Here is a 21,634-nt window from a genome sequence, read left to right as displayed (position 1 = left end):
GGCACTTTCTCTCCAGACCCCTGGGGTCTGCACGCAGCCTCACTGCACGCCCACGCCTGTCTCCGGCCCAGTCTGGGCAGACCCTGGGAGGTGGCTGGCTGCCCCAGCAGGGGTGACCCCAGGGGCTGCCCCTGGAAACCCTGAACCTGGCTTCCCCGAGGCGGTGGGAGGATCGGCAGTGCGGTCAGGGACTGAGCTCGGAGGCCGGGGGCCGGGATCCAGCCTGGGGCTTTGCAAACAAACACCCAAGGAATATGCAGCTGCGAGCACAAACAGGGCCCAGACCCCCCCTTCCCCCGTATCTAGCTGGACCCTGCCTCTTCCAGCAGAGCGATGCTGTCACGAAGCGCGTCATGGCGCTCCCCCCCCCCCCCCATCTCTCGAACGCTCCTTAGCGATGCGCTAATCTCCTGGTTCAGGCATTATTCCTCCTCTGCTCGGCCGCAGACGTCACTCGGTCCCTGGGCCCTGCCTGGCAGTGCTGGGTAAATGCCTCCCCTTCTCTGCTTACGCCATCCCAGCTGCTGCCTTTGACAGCCGTCTGCCTGCTCCGGGCTCGGAGGCGGAGGAGCTGGGGAACCGCCCGCCCCTGGGTTTATAGCAGCTGGGCAGGTGTCCCATTCGCTCGCCCCTCCTGCCAAGGGTCCGTCTCCCCTGCCAAGGCTCCCCCCCCCCCGTGTCTCGTCAGCTGTGGGGCCTAGATGGGACCCTGGCAATGAGGGACACAGGCTGGCCCCTTCCCTTGATGAGCAGCCCAAAGGGACTGCATGGCAGGTGCTGCTGATGCAGCGCTGGGGACGGCCGCTGGCCCTTGTTCTCCTGGGACGTGCCAGATGCCCCCTCCTCTGCTCCTGTCCCCGAGCAGCCAGTCCTTCCCCCCCCCCCTGCCCCCAGCCTGCTGCTGAAAGGGGCTGAGCCAGGGTCCCCTCCCAGCAGGGATGGATTCGAGGGAAAGCTCCCCCGTCTGCCCACAGGGCTGCGGTGCCTCCTCTCTGGGCCGGTTCTCACTTGGGCCCCCACGGGCTTTTTTCCTGCCCTGATTTGCTGGCGCCTTTTCCTGTACCGCGTTGGCCAGTGGGTGCCGGGGGCTCCCCCAGCCCAGCCGCTCCCCCCGAGGGCTGCCCAGGAAGTAGCTCTGAAGCGGGGCAGGGATGCCTGGGTCCCGAGCCAGAGGGAGGCCGTGTCAGATGGGCAGAGCTGCGGGGGAGGAGGCTCTTGTCCTGTGGGGAGAACATGGGGGGACTGATAGGGGAGGGGAGCAGAGAACAATGGGGAAGCTCCTGCCTCCCCGGGGATGGGGGGGGGGGCAATCCGTGCTTGGCAGCCGGGGGCCGCTCTGCGTTGGATGCAGCGGGTTTGCGAGAGGCGCAGGCATTGCTCGCGGTGGTTCCTCGGGGCAGGGTTGGGGTCGCGGGCGGGGAAGCAGCTGGAGGCGAGGGTTTGGGGCACTGGAGGTGCCATGTGGAGCCCCCTGTCCTCAGCAGGGAGCACGTGGGCAGGCCCCGGGTCCGGGATGCCAGCACCAAAGCGCCCTGCGCTTTATCTTCCTGCTCCGGGACCTTGAAGCCTCTAAAAACCCAAATATTTTCGACACGAAGCACTTGCAGGCTCCAGCTGGTCTGAGTCAGGCCCGGGGCTCATCTCCAGGCAGTGTCACCCCAGTGCCTGCCCCGGGCCCTGCTCTGCCCCACAGCGTCTTCTGGGGCCCTTCTCCCTCCCTTCGTGGGACCGAGCCTCGCTGGCTGTAGTGGCAATGGTCCTGGGCCCTTCAGGGCCTGGCACGGCAGGTGTGCTGAGCCCAGCGGTTACGCGGGGTGGCTGGCACAGGGTTGTAGTGCGGAGCTGGCTTGCGGAGAGGGCTGGGAGTGGAAACTGATGATTTTGCCCCCCTTGCGGATGGCTGGGGTGTGTCGGGGGGGGATTCGCCGGGGCAGCTAAGAGCAGAGGAGCCCGGAGGATGCTGTGGACTCTAGGCAGGAGGCCCCGTCTCCACGCAGGGCCCCCAGAACGTGCCCCCTTTTTCCCCCCCGCTAGTGGAGCTTACGGAGGTAGGAGAAGTGCTGTGTTAGAGACACGGCAGGGCGGTGGGGCTCCGTTAGCACTGCAGGCTGGGCTGGCCAGATGACTGTCCAGGGCCGGCTGGGGAATAGAAGCGAGCATCTGCACGGCTCCGAGGACTGGCATCCTCCATCAGTGGACCCAGCCTGTGCGCTGGGACCAGCCAGCTCCCGAGGGGGCCGGGCTGCGTGCTCCTCCCCGGCTAGCTGGGACTAGAACTGGGGTGTCTCCTCTGGGTCCCGCCAGCCTCCCCTTTAGAGCTCCTCGGGTCTGGCTCTGGTGCGTCCTGGCGCTCTGGCTTTGTGCTGGCGCAGTCCCTGGGGCTGTGGGGGGATGCTGGAGCCAGCGTCCCTGGGGGAGGACATGCCAGAGTGCAGCTGTCAGCCCCCGTTGCTCCCCTCGCAGAGATGCTGAGGTGGGGAGGGTGTCTGTGCAGAGCACAGTCCTCCTGGCTGCCCCATAGCCCCCTCCCACCCTGGGCTGCCATCCGTGGTTTCTCCTGCCTTGGGAGGCCGCTGACTCACGCTGCTGAGGATGTCAGAGCTGACGCTGCCGTGCATCTGCGTCTGCCTGTGACTCACCAGCCCCCAGCCATCCGGGATGCAGCACGGTCCTGCTCTTCGGCACTCGGCTCTGCTCGCACTGGGCTGGGGGGACTCAGCGGTCCTGGGTCCGATCGGAGCCCGTACGGGGCCAGCTCCCTCCATGGGCCCAGGGGGACCTGCCCGTTCCCCAGCCAGCTGCTGCCCTGGGCCTTCCTTACAGAACCCTAGCAGATGAGGGTTGGAAGGGACCCAAGAGGTCACTAGTCCAACCCCTGCTCAGAGCAGGGCCAGCCCCGACTAAACCATCTTAGGCAGGGCTTTGTCAAGCCACAGCTTAAAAACCTCTAAAGATGGAGATTCCACCACCTCCCCAGGTAACCCATTCCAGTGCTTCACCATCCGCCTAGGGAAAAACTTTTTCCTAATGTCCAGCCTAGACCTCCCCCACTGCAACTTGAGACCGTTGCTCCTTGTTCTGTCATCTGCCACCACTGAGAACAGCCTAGCTCCATCCTCCCTGGAACCCCCTTTCAGGTAGTTAAAGGCTGCTATCAAATCCCCCCTCATTCCTCTCTTCTGCAGACTAACTCCTCATGTGGGGTAACCACCTCCTATTCCACCGGAGCCTCAGTGCTACCACCTGCCCCCCCGTGGCTGGGCCTGTGTCTGTGTGGCCTTGTGTCCATGTCTAGGCTGCCCCATTCCCGCAGCGCCTGAGCACCTGCCTGGCACTGAGCAGCTGGGTGTTAATGTTGCCGAGCCATGCGCCCGGCTCCCTGGGCGGGGAGCGGGCAATTGACTACTTGGGGTGCATCTGAATTCTAGGGGCTTGTGCATCTACTGGTGGGTTAGGGAGAGGTTTGGGGTTTCGGTGCTGGGGGCTCTCTTGGGGGTGTGCGGCAGTGCCCTGCTGGGAGCTGGGGCGGGGTCTCTTGGGCTGGGCTGGGCTGGGCTGGGCTGGGCTGGGCGTGTGGCTCTTGGTGTTTTGCTCTGGCTCCTGCCTTGGGCTCGGTGCCCCTGGGTCCGTTGCGATACCTGGCTGGTCTGGCTCCGTGGTGCTGTGCTTGGGGCGTGCGCGGGGGTAAGTGGGCAGGTCTCTGGGCTGGTTGGGTTGGGGGGTGAAGGGGCTAGGTGCTGCCCCTGCCCCTGTGTGTAAGGGGAGATCCCTGCTGCACCCCAGGCGTCACAGCTGCCTGAGGGACTCCGCGTCCTGTGGAGTCTCCTTGGGTCTCCCTCCCTGCAGTGGAGGCAGGAGGGGCGGGCAGCTCTCCCCGTCTGCCTGGGGATTTCCCTCCTCCTGGCTTGGCCTTTCCTCACCCCAGGGAGACAACCGTACAGCCACGGAACACCTGCCGGGGGGCCCACCATGCCTGTCTCCCTGCGGGGCCTGCACGGGCTGTCCCCATGGCCACCTTCCAGCTGCTGGCCCTCTCCAGCCTCCTGCACTGCTGGGTCTGCAGCCGGTGCCTCCCTCGTGTTCCAGCTCTCTGGGGACGGGGGTGCCGGGCTGGGGGCTGCAGGCAGCTGGGCCCTGGCCTGGCACAGGCAGCGCTGTGTTCAGCTGAGGGCTGCGGCGAGGAGCCCCAGGACCGCCCCCGTTGCAGCCCCCTCCTCTCACCCGGAGAGCTGGGGCCTGTAGATTTCTGCCCCCAGTATCCAGCGCCCCGGGCTGAGTGGATCTCGCAGGAGCATGGCAAGCTGCAGGCTTGGGGGGCCGCACCCGCGTTGGGGAAGAGGGGACGCTGCGGGGAGGCTCCGTCGGATGCGTCGGGGGCACCTGTTGGCCGGTCCTGGTGCAGGAGGCAGGAGTGGATCGCTGGGTCGCGCTCTCCCAGCCCCTGCTGAGCAGTTTCCTCCCACAGTGCTCAGCCGCTCGTCCTGCCCGGGGCTCCTGCCAGGGCCGTGCTGGGCGTGGGACTGCTGGAAGCAGCAGATCTGCCTGCAGGCAGGCGTGCCGGGGGCCTCCTGGATGGTCCTGCCTGGGGCTGTGTAGGACCGGGCGTTCCTTTGGGGGGGTCCAGGGCTGAGTCAGTCCCTCTTGATCCCGGGCAGCTGCCTGCACCTGAGGTCCTGCTGCTGGATTTGGTTCCCCAGAGAGTGGGCCTGGCCATTTGGCTTCTGGAGAAGCTGCCGGGGACCCTGGCTGCCCGGGCTCCCCCGAAGCTGTTCTCTGTGTCGTTCGACCGAATCCCCCTGGAGCGAGTCGTGGCGTAGCGTGTGCACCTGGAGCTGTGGTCTCGTGCAGCGTGTGCTGTGATGGGGGGCGGGGAGGGGTGCTGCATTAATGGGGATGTAGGAACCTGGCTCGGCCGTCGTAAGGACCCGTAGTAAATTGCAGGCGGGTGGCAGATCTGGACTGGCCACCCCTGGAGTCTGGTGCTGTACGGCCAGGCTGGGCTTGTCTCAGACGCTGATGGAGATGGAGGGAAGCTGGGCTCGGTTCCCAGGTCCCCACCACAGGCTCCCAGGTGATTCCCTGCATGGAGCTCAATGGGGTAACAATCCCTTCACCCGCCCTTTGTGCCTTCTCAGCTCTCTGGGGCAGGGGGTCAGTGTGTGGGGCCCGGCGCGAGAAACTGGGCTGCTCCTTGCAGGGTGCAGCCATCCCCGTGGAGTGGGGCCGGGACCTTGGAGAGGATTTAGGGCCATGCGAGCCTTGGATGTATAAAGGGGGCCCCATGCTGGATCCTGTGTCCGTTCCACGGGCCGTGCTTTGCAGAGGCTGCAGGAAAGGGCCATGATGGCGACGGGCCGAAAGGCCCAGTGGTGGGAGTGTGAAGAAGCCTGGGCAGTGTAGGGCGGCAGAGTAATTTGGTTGTGGTGCCTCCGCCTTCGCCGGGAGAAGCTGGCGGGTGCTGACGGGCTCCTTAATGCAGAGCAGGCGCCGGCGGCTGGAAGTTGAAGCCGGACACGGTTAGAAAGGAGGCCCCGGAGTGAACAGGGCGGGCGATGGATTTCATCCTGGAACGAACGAGCTGGGAGTGGTGGACTCTCCGTCTGGAAGGGTCTCCAGTGCCGCGGGGGACGGGTGGCGTCCTCGAGGTCAGGCCGGGTGGTCTCCGGGCCCCTGCTGGTGGTCAGCCCTCTGGATCCTGGTGGTTTCTGATCCTGGAATCAGAGGGGCCGCTGCGATTCCCCTGCCCCGGGTGCGGCATTCGCTGACTCTCCTGCCGAGGTTCAGGGTGGCTGTGTGGTGACGGGGGCGGTGGCAGCGCCTGGGACCCCCTGCCCTGCGCGTCCTGCCTGGGTCCATGGGGCCTTGTGGGGCCAGGTTTATCGGCGCAGTGGTTTGTTTGCTGGGGGAAGGGAGCTGAGCGGTTCAGCACCGTGGCCAGCTCCCGGTGGCGGGGTGGGGGGGGCACTGTGTCTCCTTTGCGTTTAGACAGTTTATCGTGGGCAGCGCTTTGGAATCCGCCCTGGCCCCGTGTCCTGTGCACTTGGCAGGATGGGGCCCGCGGCTTCGCTTGGTCTATGCCGGGGTGGGGGCGGGGCGGAGGGCTGTGCCCTCTGCCATGACGGGTGTCGCCTCGTTCTCTTCCCCGGCCCCACAGCGAGGGCGCTGACGTCCCAGGGCCGGGGAGGGCTGGGGCTGCCTGGGGCAGACGGGGCCCTGCTGGGAGTAGTGGGCGGGGCCCTGTGGGAGAGAGGTGAGCCGCCCGGCGGGGGCTCCGGCACCTGGCACAGTGCAGCGGGGCCCCAGCCCTTCTCCGGGGGGACTGCCAGCCGGCTCCATGTCCCTGGCAGCTGAGCGCTTGAACTCCCCATTGCTCAGCGGTGCGCGGTGCCCCTCGGGCAGCGGTCAGCCCCATCCCATTCCTCCCTCCACCGCCAAGGGCCCGGCTCCAGCCTGCTGAGCTCTGCTCTGCTCTGCTCCGGCCAGACCCTCCCTCCGGCGGCTTTCTCCTCCCTCCCTCCCTCGCTCGCTCGCTGTGGCTGAGTCACCCGCTGCTGCTCTCCGCGTCTTGGCAATGGCTGCCACTGGTGGGCTGAGGGAAGCAGCAGGCGGGGGGAGGGGATCTGCCCCCAGGCCCGTGTTGTGCCCCCCCCGGCTCCAGGCTGCTGTCGTGAGGGGGCAGTAGGGGCTGGGCGGGGGCAGCTGGTGCACTGTAACGCCCCATCCCCGCTACCGCAGGCCCCTCTCGCCGTGCTGGGACCGCAGGCCCCCAGCCCCCTCCCCACCGGCTCCCTTTGCTGACCCTGTGTCTCCCCCGTGAGCATTTGCTCTCACCCCAGCCCTGTCTCGGGGGCTCTGGCGTCCCGGAGTGGGGAGACTGGGGTGCAGGGGCTCCCCCACGTCGGCAGGCCCCCGCCGGAGTTGTCTGAACCCCAGGGCTGTGCCTGTGCCAGGAGCCCCTCTCCCTCTCGGGGGCAACCTGCTGCCCTTGCCTGGACTCGGGTCTCTCCCGGGGGCTGATTCAGGGTCCCTGGGTGAGAACCCGCCATAGCCTCCCTCTCGCCAGGTGTCCCTGGCCAGCAGCTGCTTCACCTTCTCCAGCCTGTGGTGGGGTCGCACCACGCGGGCTGACGAGGGGTGTCTCTGTCCCAGAATCGCTGCACCCCGGGAACGGCTCCCCACTGACCAACACCTCCCACCCCCCGGGGTCCGGTGAGCCTGAGCCCAGGGGAGTCCAACGGGACGTGTGCCCTGGGGCCTGGCGTGGGAGCCCGTCTGTCCGTCCCCCGCTGTGCCCCCAGGAGCTGGCTGGGTGGCTGCTTCCCCAAAGGTTGGTCCCGTGGCTCGCTCGGCCCGAGTGACAGGCTGCCGTGGCCGGCGGAGGACGAGTGAGCCCCTCTGTGCGGGGCTTTCTCCAAGTTAACTTTCGGTGCGTCCCCTTGGGCCACTTTCATCAGCCCTGGGGCATTTTGCCCACTGATGCCCCGGCCGCCTACAGACGTTATGTCCCGGATCTGAGACCCCTTGCAGGAGGCTTACCAGGGCCAGCTGCTCCCCACACTTGGGTTTCCCTGACTCCCAGGTCTGGAGTGCCAGCACTGGTCCCTTTCCCCAGACCCGGACTCGGGCCAGCCTGCTCCAGGTCTCTCTTCATCCCAGACCTCACCACAAACTCCTCTGCCAGCCGCCTGCCCTGCGCAGGTCCTTGGCCTTTCTGCCCGCCAGCCATGGGTTCATCTCGTGGGGACCCATCTCCTAGAGTTGTTCCAACCCAGCCAGCTCACACAAGTCCTGTGTAATGCCCCTTGCCCATGGGTGGAGAGATTCTCCCATCGGCGGGTGGCTTCCCTGTATCTCTCGCCCTGGGTCTTTGCACACCCCAAAGCCGGTCCCTGTGCACCTCCGGGGTCAAGTCAGACCTCAGCAGCGCAGCCTTACTGAACTGTCCGTAGTCCCCAGGCTCCACTCCGTCCATCCGTCCGTCCGTGCACCTCTATCACTTTGGGTCTGAGTGAGGGGGTGAGACAGCGGAGCCAGTCCGCACCGTCAGCCTGGTTCAGATCACAAGCCGGTGAGGTCGGCATCTCTATCCCCCTCCCGCCTGAAACTGGGGCAGCAGCTTGTGTCTTGGTTCCCTGAGGAACTGGCATCCTGGGGTCTTTCCCCACTTGCTCCTCTGTGGGTCCTGCCTGTCCCCTTCTCCATCTCCAGGTCAGGCTCCTGGTGCTGCTGTTCTTTCTCATGCTTTCATTGCCTCTCTCGGTGGGCTCGCTCCTTTGCTCTCCGCTTCACGTCTATCCATGGGGAGTCTGGGCTGGAGGGTGCCCTGCTGCTGCCTCTGCGCCTCTCGGACCCACCTGGCTCTGGAACCTGCTTTTGGATTGACCGTCCTTCCGCAGCCGTGCAATCAGCTGTGCCTCGTGCAGCTTCGCCGTGCTAACCCCTCTCCCCTGCGTGGGTTTACCATGCGCTTCTAGGGAAGTGGTTCTAGACCATCTCCTTTGACTGCCCTTGTCTTACTGCCGCACGTCACTTATTGCAAAATGCTGCTGGTGTGTTCAGCATCCCACCGCTGCCACCAAGCGTCCTGGATCCGCAGGATCGGGGCTACGCACCCAGCTTCGGAAGTCTTGGAGGAGCCCCTTCAGTGTGCCAGACCCCCAGGGCTCTCTCTCTTCCTTCAGGGTGAGCCCCGCAGCCTCACCGCCTCCTGCGACTGGAGCTCTGGGGGTCCAGCCCTCCTGCTCCCCACTGCGAGCTCTGCTCAGCGAGTCCCACGGAGATGGACCCTGGTAGAGACTTGCCCACTCTTCAGGGGTTGGTGTCCCTCTGCCAGCATTGGCTGGGACACCCTGGCAGCGTTGTCCAAACAGTCGGGTTTATTCGCGAGATGGACGGAGCCTAGGATGTTCTTGGGCTGTGCTTTAACCTTCACTTCTCTGTGCGAACCTGCGTCCGTTCTGGTCAGCCCAGAACCCAGCCCAGCCGTGTGATCCCCTCGCTTCAAGCGCTGTCTGTCTCCCTGGCCCGATCCCGCAGCCAGCTGTTCTTCTCCGCCCCCGTGCGCACACCCACACCCCCTCGCCCCTCCTTTGTTCTGCAGCTGGGGGAGCTCGTCCCACTTCCCTGCCGAGAGGTGGGGAACCCCATCCCGCCCCGAGGTGCTGGCTGTGGGTGGCAGCCTGCCGGCGATTGGATTGGCTGTTACCGTCTGGGCTGCTCCACCGACCTGCGGTTGTGACGTGGCTCAGGCCTTGTCCACACTGGCGCTTAGGCCGGCAAAACTTGCGTTGTGCAGCAGGGTGGTTTTTTCACACCCCTGAGCGACAAAAGCTTTGCCGGCATAAACGCCCGTGTAGACGAGCCCTCGGAAAACTGGCTCACACCCACCCCTGTGCCGCTGAGCCTGCCCTGAGGGCAAACCGTCCTTTTCCACCACTGGGTAACAACGCAGCGTAGAGGGGAAACCGAGGCACACGTGAGGGTCATAAAAACGTTACAGAAAATTCCCGCGTCGTCACAGGCACCCAGTGGAGTGGCGGGGAGGGGGAGGCCTGGGGGCCACGGGGCCCAGCATGCCACGTGCCGGCTGCGTGCCCGCTGCAGTGCATGCTGGGGGATGGAGTCCCTGTGGGTTGCACCTCCATGGTGAGGAGGGGCGCTGCCTTGGGAGGGCCCCCGTTCCCTCCGGAGGGTGCCTGCACGCTGGCTGTTTGTCGGGCGGGCGCTGACTGTCCTGTGTCTGTCCCAGGCTGCCTGTTCGACAGGAGGCTCTGTTCCCAGCAGGAGGTCTGCGTGCAGGGTAAGTGACCACGGGGGGAGCCCTGGGAGGGAGGGGCCGGCTCAGCTCCTGCTCTGCGGGGGGCGAGGGGGCAGGAGCCCCCCAGAGCAGTGCCCTGCCTCGATGGGGTGAGGCTGAGTTCTGCCAGGACCGGGGCCTGACTGCGGTGATGACCCGGGGAGCTGGCGAGGCTGGGGCGCCTGGTGTGTGTGTGGGGGGGGGGGGCAGAGGGGGCAGGTGGAAGACGGGTTACGGAGTCCGAGGGGTAACGCTGCTGTGGGGCTCCCCCCCCACCCGTGACTGGGTGCTGCCCCGGCACCTGCTGCTCTCTGGGGCAGTGCTGGCTGCCGCGTCCCCTTCCGGAGCCGCTGTCCCTTGGGCGGCCAGGCCAACAGTGCCGCCTCCCCTGCCCGCGGGAGCTGAGCGGGCTCCTCTGGCCCCGAGCCCCTGGCCGGCCCCGGCCGGCACTGGCTCTGCTCTGCTCTGCTCTGCTCTGCTCCTAGATGGCTTGTTCGGGCAGTGCCAGGAGGGCGCCGTGCGCGACAGGCCCCGCTTCCAGGTCACCTTGCCCGTGCTCCAGCGCCTGCAGGACGTGCTGCGCCACCTCATGGCACAAGGTGAGCCCGGGCGGGGGGCAGGGGGGGCTGTGCGCCGGCTGGCCGGTCCCAGCGGCTGGGGGTCAGGCCCCCCCCCCGGGGCAGGGGCAGCTGGTGCCACCGGTGCCCTGCCGGGTTGTCCCGTGTCCTCTCGCCGTGAGAACGGCGCCGAGCGTCTCCGGGGCGACTGGCTCCCGCTGGGCTCTGATTGGCTGCCTCTCTCTTTCCTCGGGCAGGGCTGTCGTGGCAGGACGGCGTCACGCAGTACGTGATCTCCCAGGAGATGGAGCGGATCCCCCGGCTGCGCCCGGCCCTGGAGCCAGTGGCCAAGGACAGGTAGGGCTGGGCCGGGCAGGATGTCCAGTCGTCCGCCCCCATCCCAGTGCGCCCCGAGCAGGGAGCCCCCCCAGGGCCTGTGCTGTGCCAGCCCCTCCCAGCAGCCCCCACCCCATGCGCAGCCTGAGCGGGGTGGCACAAAGCAGCCCCCTCCCCCCCACGGTTATTGCGCCCGAGAGAACGACTGGCGCCCGCCGGGGAAGCTGTTTCCGGTCTGAAGGTGACGCGATGCTTCCTCCGCGGCCGGTGCCCCGGGGCCCACTGGGGGCTGGGCTGTTGGCTGGACGCTGCGCAGCCTGCTCTCACCTGCGGATGGCGCTGCAGGACGGGGGGGGAGCAGCCTCTCTCCTGGCCTCAGGTCACCTGCGCGTGAGCAGCTGCTGGACCCGCCCCTGGGGAGAGCTGGGCATGGCAGGGGCATCCCCGGCTTCCCTCTGTCCTGTGAGCATCTGGCTTACCCCAGCTGGCTCCTGCAGGGAGCAGCCCCCAGGGGCTCCCCCGCCTCCTGGCCCAGAGGCTCGTGGCCACATGGAACTGGCTGAGGCAGGGCGGCTCCTGGGGCCCGGTTGTGGCTGGCCGAGCGAGGGGCCCGCGCGGCTGTTCTGTGCTGACACAGCCGCCTTCAGGGCAGAGGCCTGGGCCCCGACAGGGGGAAGTCACCTGCAGGAGGCCGCATCTCCCCGGCAGACGTCCCTGTGCGGGGTGGGGCCCTCGTCCAGGCCTAGGAGCTATTGCCAGGCAGCAGGCTCCCTTCTCCCCCCGCGGGGCCCCGGCCCGGCTGCCGGTCTGTACGTTCACCCCAACACTAGCCAGCCCGGCCCCCCGGCGGGTTCGGCTGGTCCCTGGGGCGAGGGCTCTCGTGGGCCCAGCAGAAAGCAGCAGGCTGTGCACTGGCGCAGCTTTGCACACGTTGCGTAGGTCCCGCCATCAGAACCGGGGCCCCTCGCCAGGCCGGGGACGCAGCACAGGAGCTGCGGGGTGCTGGGTCTCTCTGCCCCGTTGCCCGTGTTGTCGCTGGTCTGCCATGGTGCTGGGCTCTCAGCTGGTAGCACTGTGTTCTGGGGGGGCAGACCGGGGGACAGTTGGGGGGCTGCCCCAGGGCCACACCCAGCACCCACAAAGCCAACCCCTTTCCTCCCGGTGTGATCCAGGGAGCTGGCTGGGCAGGCTGAAATGGGGCACTTGCGAATCAGCCTTGGGGGCGACTCCTGGAGCCCGAGGGCTCAGCTGCGTTCCTGTGCCGGGGCTGTCTATTGCACGGGCTGTTCTAGCCGCCCGAGTTGCGGCAGCCGCCGGAGGCTGGCTGGGTGTCCTAGCACGGCTGTGGAAAAGGCCTGGCTCAGCCCTGGGGACCCGTCTGACAGCCAACGGGGGCAAAAACTCCTCAGCGCCTCACTCCCTGCTCGGCGGAGGCTGGCTGCAGAGACCGCTCTGCTGTCCTGGCCTCTCCCAGCACGGGGTGCAGCGGGCGCCGGGCAGGAGTGCTGGCTCGAGGGGGGCTCCAGCTGCTCCATGCGGAGCGGTTCTGGGGCGGGGAAGGCGCAAGTGGGTCTTGTCCCAGTGGCCTGTTTCCGGGCGCCCCAGGTCTGGGTGTCTGGCCCCTGCGCTGCTGCCTCCCGGGACTGGGAGGGGGGAAGCCCAGGCCAGCCCCCTGCCGGGTCACTCCCCCGGACTGTTCTGTCTCGAAGGCTGTCACCGCTGCGCGCTGCTCCCCGGAGGGCCCTGTTCCCATCAGAGCCCAGCCGGGCAGGCAGCGCCCTGCAGATGGCTCAGTACCCGCCGCCCGCCAGCACCGAGAAGGCGGCGCGCCTGGCACCGCAGGCCCAGCTGCCTCCTGCCCTGCTGCAGCGCTACCTGGATCTCCTGCTGCTGGGCCCCCCGCCCGAGTTGGGCTACGAGGAAGCCCTGCTGCACCCCTACTCGTACCACAAGGTGAGTGAGGGGAGGGCCGCCTTCCTCCAGCCCTGGCACGGGGCCATGAGGCCTTGGGGGGGCGTGGCAGAAGCGGGACGGACAGACACCCCTGGGCAGGCCCAGCCCTGGCGGAGACGCCAATATCAGCTCTGCAGAGCACTTGTCTCCATCTGGCTCCCTGGAGGGGCCCCCAGCAATTGGGGTGTACTGGCTGATCATCCCTTCCCTCCTCCCTGCATTCCTGGTGGACGTGGGATTCTGTGTCACTAGCCTGTCTGTAAACGGCTGTGCAGTGCGGCTGTTAATCAGCGGCCACACCCCACCCCAGAGGTGGCTGCATCTCAGCGCCGGCAAGGGGGTCCCTCTTTTCTGGGTTTTGGGGAGGAGGGTTGTCCTCACCGCACCCCGACATAGCCTGCTCTTGGGGTGTCCGTTCGTGGCACTGAGGGCGCGATGGTTCTGTGCTTTGGTTACAGTTTGGCTACCAGGACGGTGCACGGCAGCTGAGCCCTATCCAGGGCAGTTCGGCCAGGCAGAGCCCCGAGCCCCCCGCTCTCCTTGACAGAGCCCTTGCCCAGGATTCACATGCCCTCTTTGGGGTCAGCCCCATCCCTTCCTATGGGGGCAGCCAGGGCCAGATGGGGGGCATCTCTTCCAGGACCTAGGCACGCTCTACCTGCCCAGAGAGAAGGCGAGTCGGTCGGCCCCCGCCAGCACAAGGGCCCAGCATGGCCAGGGGCTCCCCCAGAACTACAGGGACTACGCCGAGCCCGCCGAAGAGAGCAGCCAGCAGCAGCCCGTCCTGGATCTCCAAGCACAGCCAGGTAACCCCTGCCTTCCAGCCCGGCGCCCGCAGCCTCCCAGTAAACCCGGACCAGCCCAGAGAGAGGTTTGTCCAACATGTTCCCAAACACTCCGATGACGGGGATTCTGTAGCCCCCCTTTCCCCCCCAGCGTAACCGCCCTGAGCGCTAGGGACCGTCAGATCGACTGAGCGCAAGGGAAGACCCGCTCAGTTGGTCTGGGAGTCGATTTAATAAAACCACCTCCGGGAAAGGAGCAGTGCTGGGCCGCCGGGAGCGCGTTTCCCGTCAGCACAGCGCCGTGAGGCCACCGCAGCAGGTAGAAGTTAGGAGGTCGACGGGAGAGACGCACGCGGCTCCGCCTGGCTAGCGTATCTCCCGTCGGCTGCCGCCGCATTTCCCGCTCAGCGCAGACCAGGCCTTAAAGTTTCCCCCAGTCTCTAACCTAACCCGCCCTTGCTGCAGGTTGTCCTGCCCTCAGTGGCCATGGAGCACAGCTGGTCACTGGCCGCTTCATCCCAGATGTGAGGCCTGTGTCAGAGCCCCGCCCCCCCAGCCTTTGTTTCTCACCGCTAAACACACGCCCGGTTTTAACCTTTCCTCACCGGCCGGCCGGGTTTTCTAAACCTTCCGTCAGGTTTGTTGCTCTCCTCTGGACTCTCCGATTTGTTCACGTCTTTCCTAAAGTGCGGCGCCCAGAGCTGGACGCAGCCCTGCCGCTGCCGGGCAGAGCAGAGCACTTCCCTCCCGTCTCTCGCACACGAAGGAGATCAGCCTTTCTGCCAGCACAGCGGTGTGTTGGCTCGTGTTCGTTTGTGATCCGCTCGAACCCTGGCCGGCAGCGCTGTCACCTGGCCAGTTACGCCCCATTTTGTGGTCGTGCATCTGACTTGTCCTTCCTACCTGTTGTACTTTGCGTTTGTCTTCATTGAATTTATTGAAATCGTGGTGATTTCAGCCCAGTCCTCCAATCTGTCAGTTGTTGGGAGTTTTAGTTCTGGGCTCCCCAGTGATTACAACCCCTCCCAGCCTGTTTTATAAACATGCCCTTCGCTCCATTAGCTGTCACTAAGGAAGATGTTAAATAGTACCAGACCAGACCCAGGAGTGACCCCGGCGGGACCCCTCTAGATACAGCCTCCCTGTCTGACAACCACCACTGATGATAACGACTCTTTGAGTTCGGCCTTTCAGCCGGTCGTGTGCCCCCGAGAGTAATTTCATTCACCGCACGTTTCCCTAGTTTGCTTGTGAGACTGTCCTGTGGGACTGTCAAAGCCTCACTGCCCTCAAGATACATCCATGTCTCCTGCGTCCCCACATCTGCCGGGCCAGTCCCCCCGTCAGAAAGGGAAATGACGGTGGTGTGGCAGGATTGCTCTGACAACCCCCCATGCTGGCTATTGCTTAGAGCCCAGGATCCTCCGGGTGCTCACAGAGTGTTTGCCAGCGTCTGTCCAGGTATCTGCTCTGTAGTGCCCGGTGCTCTTTGTTCCCGTCTGCCCTTCTCCAGTCCTCTGGGATCTCTTCCCCTGTCCTGCAGGCGTGCCTGAAGATAATTGCTAAGGGTTCTGAGACTGTGTCAGCTAGTTCCTTAGGTACCCTAGGATGCACGTCGTCAGCCCCTGCCAACTCCAACACGTCTAAGGCTGTGTCCACACGGCCGCAGCTGCAGCACTGCCAGAACAGATGCTCTGCCAGTGGGAAGGGGCTCTCTCGTCGGCATAATAAATCCACCTCCATGAGAGGTGGTCGCTGTGTCCGCGGGAGGAGCTCTCCTGCCAGCAGACTGCTGCCCGCGGTGGCGCTGGGGTTGGTGTCACGTGTCACTCGGGGGTGGATTATTCATGCCCCGAGCAACGCAAGTTACACCAAAGTGGTGTGTAGCGGAGATGTGGCCGTACTCTCCTCATGTTCTTTACCCGCTTCCTTCCCTGTGTCCAGTGTCTGCTCGTCGTTAACCTTCGTAGTGACGACTACAGCAAATCAGGCATGACACACCCCGGCCTTCTAGCTGTCACCCGCTACCAGCCCTCCTCCCACTGGGCAGGACCGGCACTGTCCTTCGTCTCGCTCTCGCTCCCAGTGTATTTAAAGAACCGCCTGTTGTGTCCTTTGCGAGGGGTAGGCCATTGTGTGCCTGAGCCATTCTGACTGTGTTCCTGCCTGCCTGGCTGTTCTCCTGGACGGAGCCCGTCTGCCGGGTGGAGGCGGCAGCAGCCAGGGCTGCGTTCGGTATCTAGGGGTTCCTCTTGAAAAACGAGCCCAGAACTGGATCCAGCCCCCACCCAGTAACCTGGGACAATGGCTCCCCACCCGCTGGGTGTAGACAGGAAGCGTTCAATGAAAGGAGGGACGTCACCAGCAGGTTCATAATGATCAACCGGGGAGCCACGCGCCCACCCAGCGCACGCTGGCACTGTCCTCTGCCCCAGGTTCTTGAGTTCTGCAACCAAACGTTCCTTTAGTGCGCCACTCCCGTCTCCTCCCGCCACGCCCCACTCACCGTGCTGTCCTTGGGCAGTGAAGACCCAGAGCTCAGAGGTGCACGGGGGTGTGAATTCACCTCCCACCCGGGGGAGGGAGGAAGGCACCTTGCTCACTCTGCCATCCGAGCGCTTGCTCCGGCGTCGCCATCCTGCCAACCAGCTGCTGCTCAGCTCCCTGCACCAGCTGCCCTGCTGGCCACGCCGTTTCGCTGGCCACCCTGCCAGCCGTCACCCGCTGCCACCTGCTCCTCCTGTCCCTCTGCGCGTTGGTCTCTTGAGGCGCCACCCGGCTCTCAGGGATCGTCCGCTCTCAGTGCTGCCCCACAACCAGTGATTTCACAGCTAGTGATCATTTAACAGGACAAACGACCCCAATGGAGCCTTAATTAGCTCTTTGAACAGAGGGGAGGGGCCGGTTAAACCATGCCTAGGACTCTCAGGCAGAGCCCCCCCTCCTGGCAGGGACCCGTGTCCCCACCCCTTCTCCCTTCCACGGGGTCTGGCGTAGCCCCCGGTTAGCAAGGTGGGTTCAGCTGATGGAGGCTGGGCTAAGCACAGCTCTGCTGTCCATGCAGTCAGGCTAACCACACTGCATTTCCCCTGCATTTGTAACCCAACCCCAGCCAAGGCTGGCCGCTACAGCTACACAGCTGTCTGCTGGGTACCCAGGCAGGGGGTTGTTCCTGTGTGTTCGGGCCTGGTCCCGAAGCCTTCCCCCTCCCAGCCCGCGGTCAGGGGAGAGCTCGTTCAGACCCTGCTGACGCATGCTCCTCCTCAGCAACTTGGCCAGGTGTTTTCACTTTTTGTAGGATTCCTTCTGGATTTTCAGGCCATTGAAGAGCCCCTGATGGAGCCAGAGGGGCCTGTTGTTCTTTGTCTTTCCTTTGCATTGTAACTTCACTATTGTCTCCTGGAAAAAAGGCCAGCTCTCCTGAACTCCTTTCCCTTCGATTTTCTTCCCACGGGGCCTCACCTACCAGTGCCCTGAGGTTTAGTTTTCTGCTTGACCTCCATTGTCCTTACTCCGCTGCACCCGCCTTCCTTTCCACAGAGTCACGAACTCCCTCATTTCACGGTCACTTTCACCCAAGCCGCCTTCCGCCCTCCCAGTCGCTGCCAACTCCTCCATATCGCTCCGAATCAAGACAAAAACTGCCTTTCCCCTGCTTGCTTCCTCCACGTTCTGAAACAAAGTTGTCCCCAAAACATCCCAAGAAATGTTGCTGTCCCAGATCCACAGGATCGGGGCCCTGCCCCTGCTTCGGAACAGTCTCTTGAAGGCACCCCGGGAGTGTGCCAGAACCCCAAAGGGTCTCTCTCTCCCTCCAGGGGAAGCCACACGTCTTCACCGCCACCGCAGGCTGACCCTCTGTGGCTCCAGCCCTCCTGCTTTTCAGCCTGACCTCTGGTCCGCGAGTCCCACCGAGAGAGACTCTGGTCCCCAGGGATTAGTGCCCTTGGCCAAGTATTTGCAGTGACGCTCGCACAGCGGTGTTGAAGTAGTCGGGTTCTCATCTGCTGGACGCAGCACCGGACCGAACCTTCGCTTAGCTCAGAGAAATGAAGGTTAAGCCCGTTCGAGTCAGCCCAGAGCCCAGCCAGGCTGTGGCGAACCCCATGTTCCGGCTCTGTCTGACCGGGGTCAGCGCCTAGGTGAGAGCCCCCCACTTCCTCCAGCAGCTGGCTCTTGTTCGCCCACCTTCCCCGGCTTTGTTCTCGAGCAGGGGGACTGGGCTGAGCCTGCCTGCCGAGAGGGGGGGACCCATCTGTCAAGCTGTCCTGCAGTGACTCGGGCGGGAGGATCAACCCCCGGGCGGGCTGTTAAGAGGCAGGGTGCCCGGCGCTGGGCTGCCGGCTGCCCCGAGTCTGTCCCTCCACGTGCAGGTCCCTAAACAAACTCTGTCTCCCTCCCGCAGAGGCCATGCTGCAGAGGCTTGTGGCCATGCTGGCCAGCTACGGCGTGGGGCTGCAGGACCTGAGTCCCCGGCAGCTCAGCAGCCTCTCCGCCCTGCTGCAGCTGCTCCAGAGCCCCGGTGAGTGCTGCTGACTCGGCGGGGAGACGAGACGGGCCAGGGTACGGCTGCCGCTGGTGGGGTGCGGGATGGGCGGGGTGCAGACGGATGGGAGGCCAGCACTACATGTCCTACCCTGGAACGTGCTGCCTGTTCCTGGGGGCGGGGGGTGTGTTACCCTCTCCTGGAACCTGCCTGATTTCCCCCCCACACCCCAGCCCTGTGTGCATGCCTGGTGCCTGGAGCAGCTCGTGACCCTCAGCTGAGCAACACGCAATGTCCTTTTCTCTCCCTGGCAGGTGGGTTTGGCCAGGCGGCTCCGGAGGCGAAGCGGGTAAGTGCAATCTTCCCCAGCCCCGCTGGGCCACGGCCCCAGGGCCACGCTGAGACTTAATGATGCTGATGCTGGAGGCTCCGCAGCTCCCCAGAGCCCTCGATTCAAAGGCCAGAAGGGACCATTGTGGTCACCTCGTCTGAGCCCTGCATAACCCGGGCCAGAGACCTGCCCTGGCTTCATTCCGGTCTGCTCAGAAAAACAGCCGGCCTGGATTCGAATCCTGCTGGTGATGGAGATCCCTCCTGGCCCCGGGGAAGTCGTTCCAGCGGTTAATTACCCTCCCTGTAAAAACTGGTGTCTTATTTCCAGTCTGAATTCATCCAGCGTCAGCTTCCATCCACTGGCTGGTCTTAGGCCTTTCTCTGTGAGCCCTTGGCAGATATCTGTCCCCATGGAGGTGCTTACAGATGGTGACCCCTTCATCCTCTCTTGGTAAGATGAAGAGATTGTGTTCCTTCAGTCTGGCGCTGTAGGGCAGGTTTTCTTCTTTCTTCTTCCCTCATCCTCGTGGCTCTTCTCTGACCCCTCTCCCATTTATCAACATCCCTCTTGAAGTGTGGGCACCAGAACTGGACCCAGGATTCCAGCCGCGGTCACGCCAGTGCCACAGACAGAGGTAAAATAGCCTCTCTGTGCCTGCTCCAGATTCCCCTGTTTGTGCGTCCCAGGATCACACTAGTCCTTCTGGCAGCACTGGCTGGGAGCTTGTGTTCAGCTGATCATCCACCAGAGTCTCTGCTTCCCAGGATCGAATCCCCCCTCCTGTAAGTGCGGCCTGCCTTCTTTTTCTGGATGTCTGACTTTACCTCTGGCCGTGTTAAAATGTGTGTTGTTTTGTTGCACTCAGTTTACCAAGTGATCCAGCTCGCTCTGTATCAGTGCCCCATCCTCTTCATTATTTATTCCCCCTCCCCCAGTTTGTGTCCATTACAAACTTTATCAAGTGATTCTGTTTTTCTTCAGGTCATTTATAAAACGGTTAAACGTTAGCTAGTTATTAATCCATGGGATGTGTGCCATGTTCATTTTGTGTCATTCTAGTTCCTTCATCAAAATGTCCTGTGGCAGCACATCGGATGCCTTACAGAAGGCTAAGTATATTACATCTGTGCTATTACCTTTGTCAACCAAACTTGTAATATCAGCTAAAAAAAAAATCAAGTTAGGTTGGTAGGATGTATTTTTTCATAAACCCATGCTGATTTGCATTCATGACATTATATTCTCCTCCTCCAATTCTATAGTGATGAAATCCAATTATCAAATGTTCTTCTGTTATTTTGCCAGGGGTTAATGTCAGATTAACAGGCCTATAATTACCTGGCTCATCCCACTTACTCTTTTTTAAATCCTGGCACAACATTTGCTTTCTTCCAGTCTGCTGGAACGTCCCCCATGTTCCAAGAGCTATGGAAAATCAACATTAATGGTTCAGTGATCTTCTCAGCCAGCTCTTTTAAAACTCTTGGATGCAAGTTGTCCAGCACGGCTGATTTTAAAAATGTCTGACTTTAGTAATTCTCATTTAACATTCTCCAGAGTTACTGCTGGAATGGAAAGTATTTCATCATCATCATGTGATATGACTACATCATCTTTTTCCCTCCCCTAAATACAGAACAGAAGTTTCTGCATTATTGACAATTCTACAGCTCCCATTTAGAAATGGGTCAATATCATTGTTAGGATTCCTTTGTTTCTAGTATACCTAAACGCCTTATTGTCCGTAACTCTGCCAGCCATATGTTACTCCTGGTGTCTCTTTTGCTTCCCTTATCCATTTTCTACTATAATATGCATAGCTTCTGATTTATAGTCATTACTATCATCTTCCCTCTTTTATATTTCTTTTTTATAGCTGCCTTCACTTCTGTTCTAAGCCAGGTTGTTTTTTTTTAACCAGTTCAGCCTTGTTCCTTGAATTGTGGCTTTTTGAGCATCTAGTAAAACGTTGTTAACCAATTCATAATTATCGTTCATACTTTTCCGTTTGAATTCTTCCTCCCAACTCATAATTCACTGGCTCATAATTGTTCTGAGCTTTATGAAATTGTCCCTTTTTAAACCACCGGCTATATATGGATTACCGGTTTAGACTTTATTCTGCTTGCACATAACAAATGTGATTGTCATAACTTGCACCTAAGCGACAACTAAGGTTTAGATCTTTGATCAGTGCCTCCTGATCTGTCCCATCGAGGTCTCATGCAGCGTTCTCCCCCGCTGGATTCAGCACTTCTTGAGTTAGGAAATTGTCATCTAGAATGTATAGAAATTGTGAGGATGTCTTAGCGCCATGCGACAGCGTGAGACAGCCAGTGTGTGTCACTCGAATTGAAGTCCCCCCATGATCATGCTGCTCTTTTTCCTTCACATCCCATATGGGTTCCTAGGAGCCAGTTGTCCTGTTTCCTAGTGGGATCTGGTGGTCTGTAGCAGACACCAACTAATACCCCCTCTTGTGCTTTACCTGTTAGGACGTTGATAAACATTCGAGATCATTTTCTTCTGGGTTGCCTGAGACTCCGAAAGAGGCAATGCCATTGCTGACCATGCCGCTCCCCCTCCCCTTTGGCCACTCCATCCTTCCTCAGTAGGTCAGAACCATTGATTTTTACCATGCCAATCGTGGAAATCGTCCTGCCAGTAACACCGCCTGGATCCAACGTACGCTCCTAACGGAGTCGTTCCCTTTCCTCTTGCTTTGCTACCCAGGCTCCTAGCATTGGTGTCCAGGCAGTTCAAGGATTTCTTCTCTTCGTGTCCGTCGGTGTCTTGATGAGACTGTTCTCAGCATCAGGATTTTGTGCTGGAGAAGTGCTCGTTTCCCCCCCATTTCCATCTTCCCCTTTGTTAGTTTAACCCCCCTCGGCTGCTCTCACCAGCCTGTCCCTGTGGAGATGGGCCCCTCTTACGGAGGTGGAGGCCAGCCAAACTGTACAGCTCCCTCTCCCTGTAGGAGGAGGACCAGTGTTCCACAAAGCCAAACAGCGTACACCACTGCCTTAGCCAGCAGTTTGCTCCCAGGATCGTCTGTCTTGTCTCCCTTCGCTCGTAGGGCAGGGAGGATCTCCGAGGAGTTCGCTCAGATGTTCTTCGTGGAACTGAAAGGTCCCGTATAATCATAGAATAGAATCATAGAGTTGGCAGGGACCTCAGGAGGTGTCTAGTCCAACCCCCTGCTCAAAGCAGGGCCAACCCCGACTAAACCATCCCAGCCAGGGCTTTGTCAAGCTGCAGCTTAAAAACCTCTAAGGATGGAGATTCCACCACCTCCCTAGGTAACCCATTCCAGTGCTTCACCACCCTGCTAGGGAAAAACTTTTTCCTAATGTCCAACCTAGACCTCCCTCCCTGCAACTTGAGACC

The 21,634-nt window shown here is 62.5% G+C and overlaps 1 protein-coding gene across 1 annotated transcript in view; it reads left to right on the top strand.

The window, feature by feature from the left end:
* PTPRN (protein tyrosine phosphatase receptor type N) overlaps positions 1-21,634 on the top strand; it is a 42,805-nt gene that overhangs the window by 887 nt on the left and 20,284 nt on the right. The window contains 8 exon segments of the mRNA XM_067570126.1: positions 9,749-9,799; positions 10,282-10,395; positions 10,611-10,710; positions 12,399-12,642; positions 13,101-13,248; positions 13,251-13,448; positions 17,833-17,949; positions 18,228-18,262. Of these exon segments, the coding sequence (XP_067426227.1) occupies positions 9,749-9,799; positions 10,282-10,395; positions 10,611-10,710; positions 12,399-12,642; positions 13,101-13,248; positions 13,251-13,448; positions 17,833-17,949; positions 18,228-18,262 (1,007 nt within the window).

This window comes from Emydura macquarii, unplaced genomic scaffold, assembly GCF_026122565.2.
Source record: "Emydura macquarii macquarii isolate MOO-44397 ecotype Brisbane River unplaced genomic scaffold, CSIRO-AGI_Emac_v2 contig_2988, whole genome shotgun sequence".
NCBI classification, from domain to species: Eukaryota; Metazoa; Chordata; order Testudines; family Chelidae; genus Emydura; species Emydura macquarii.
This window is presented reverse-complemented; position numbering and strand designations above follow the sequence as displayed.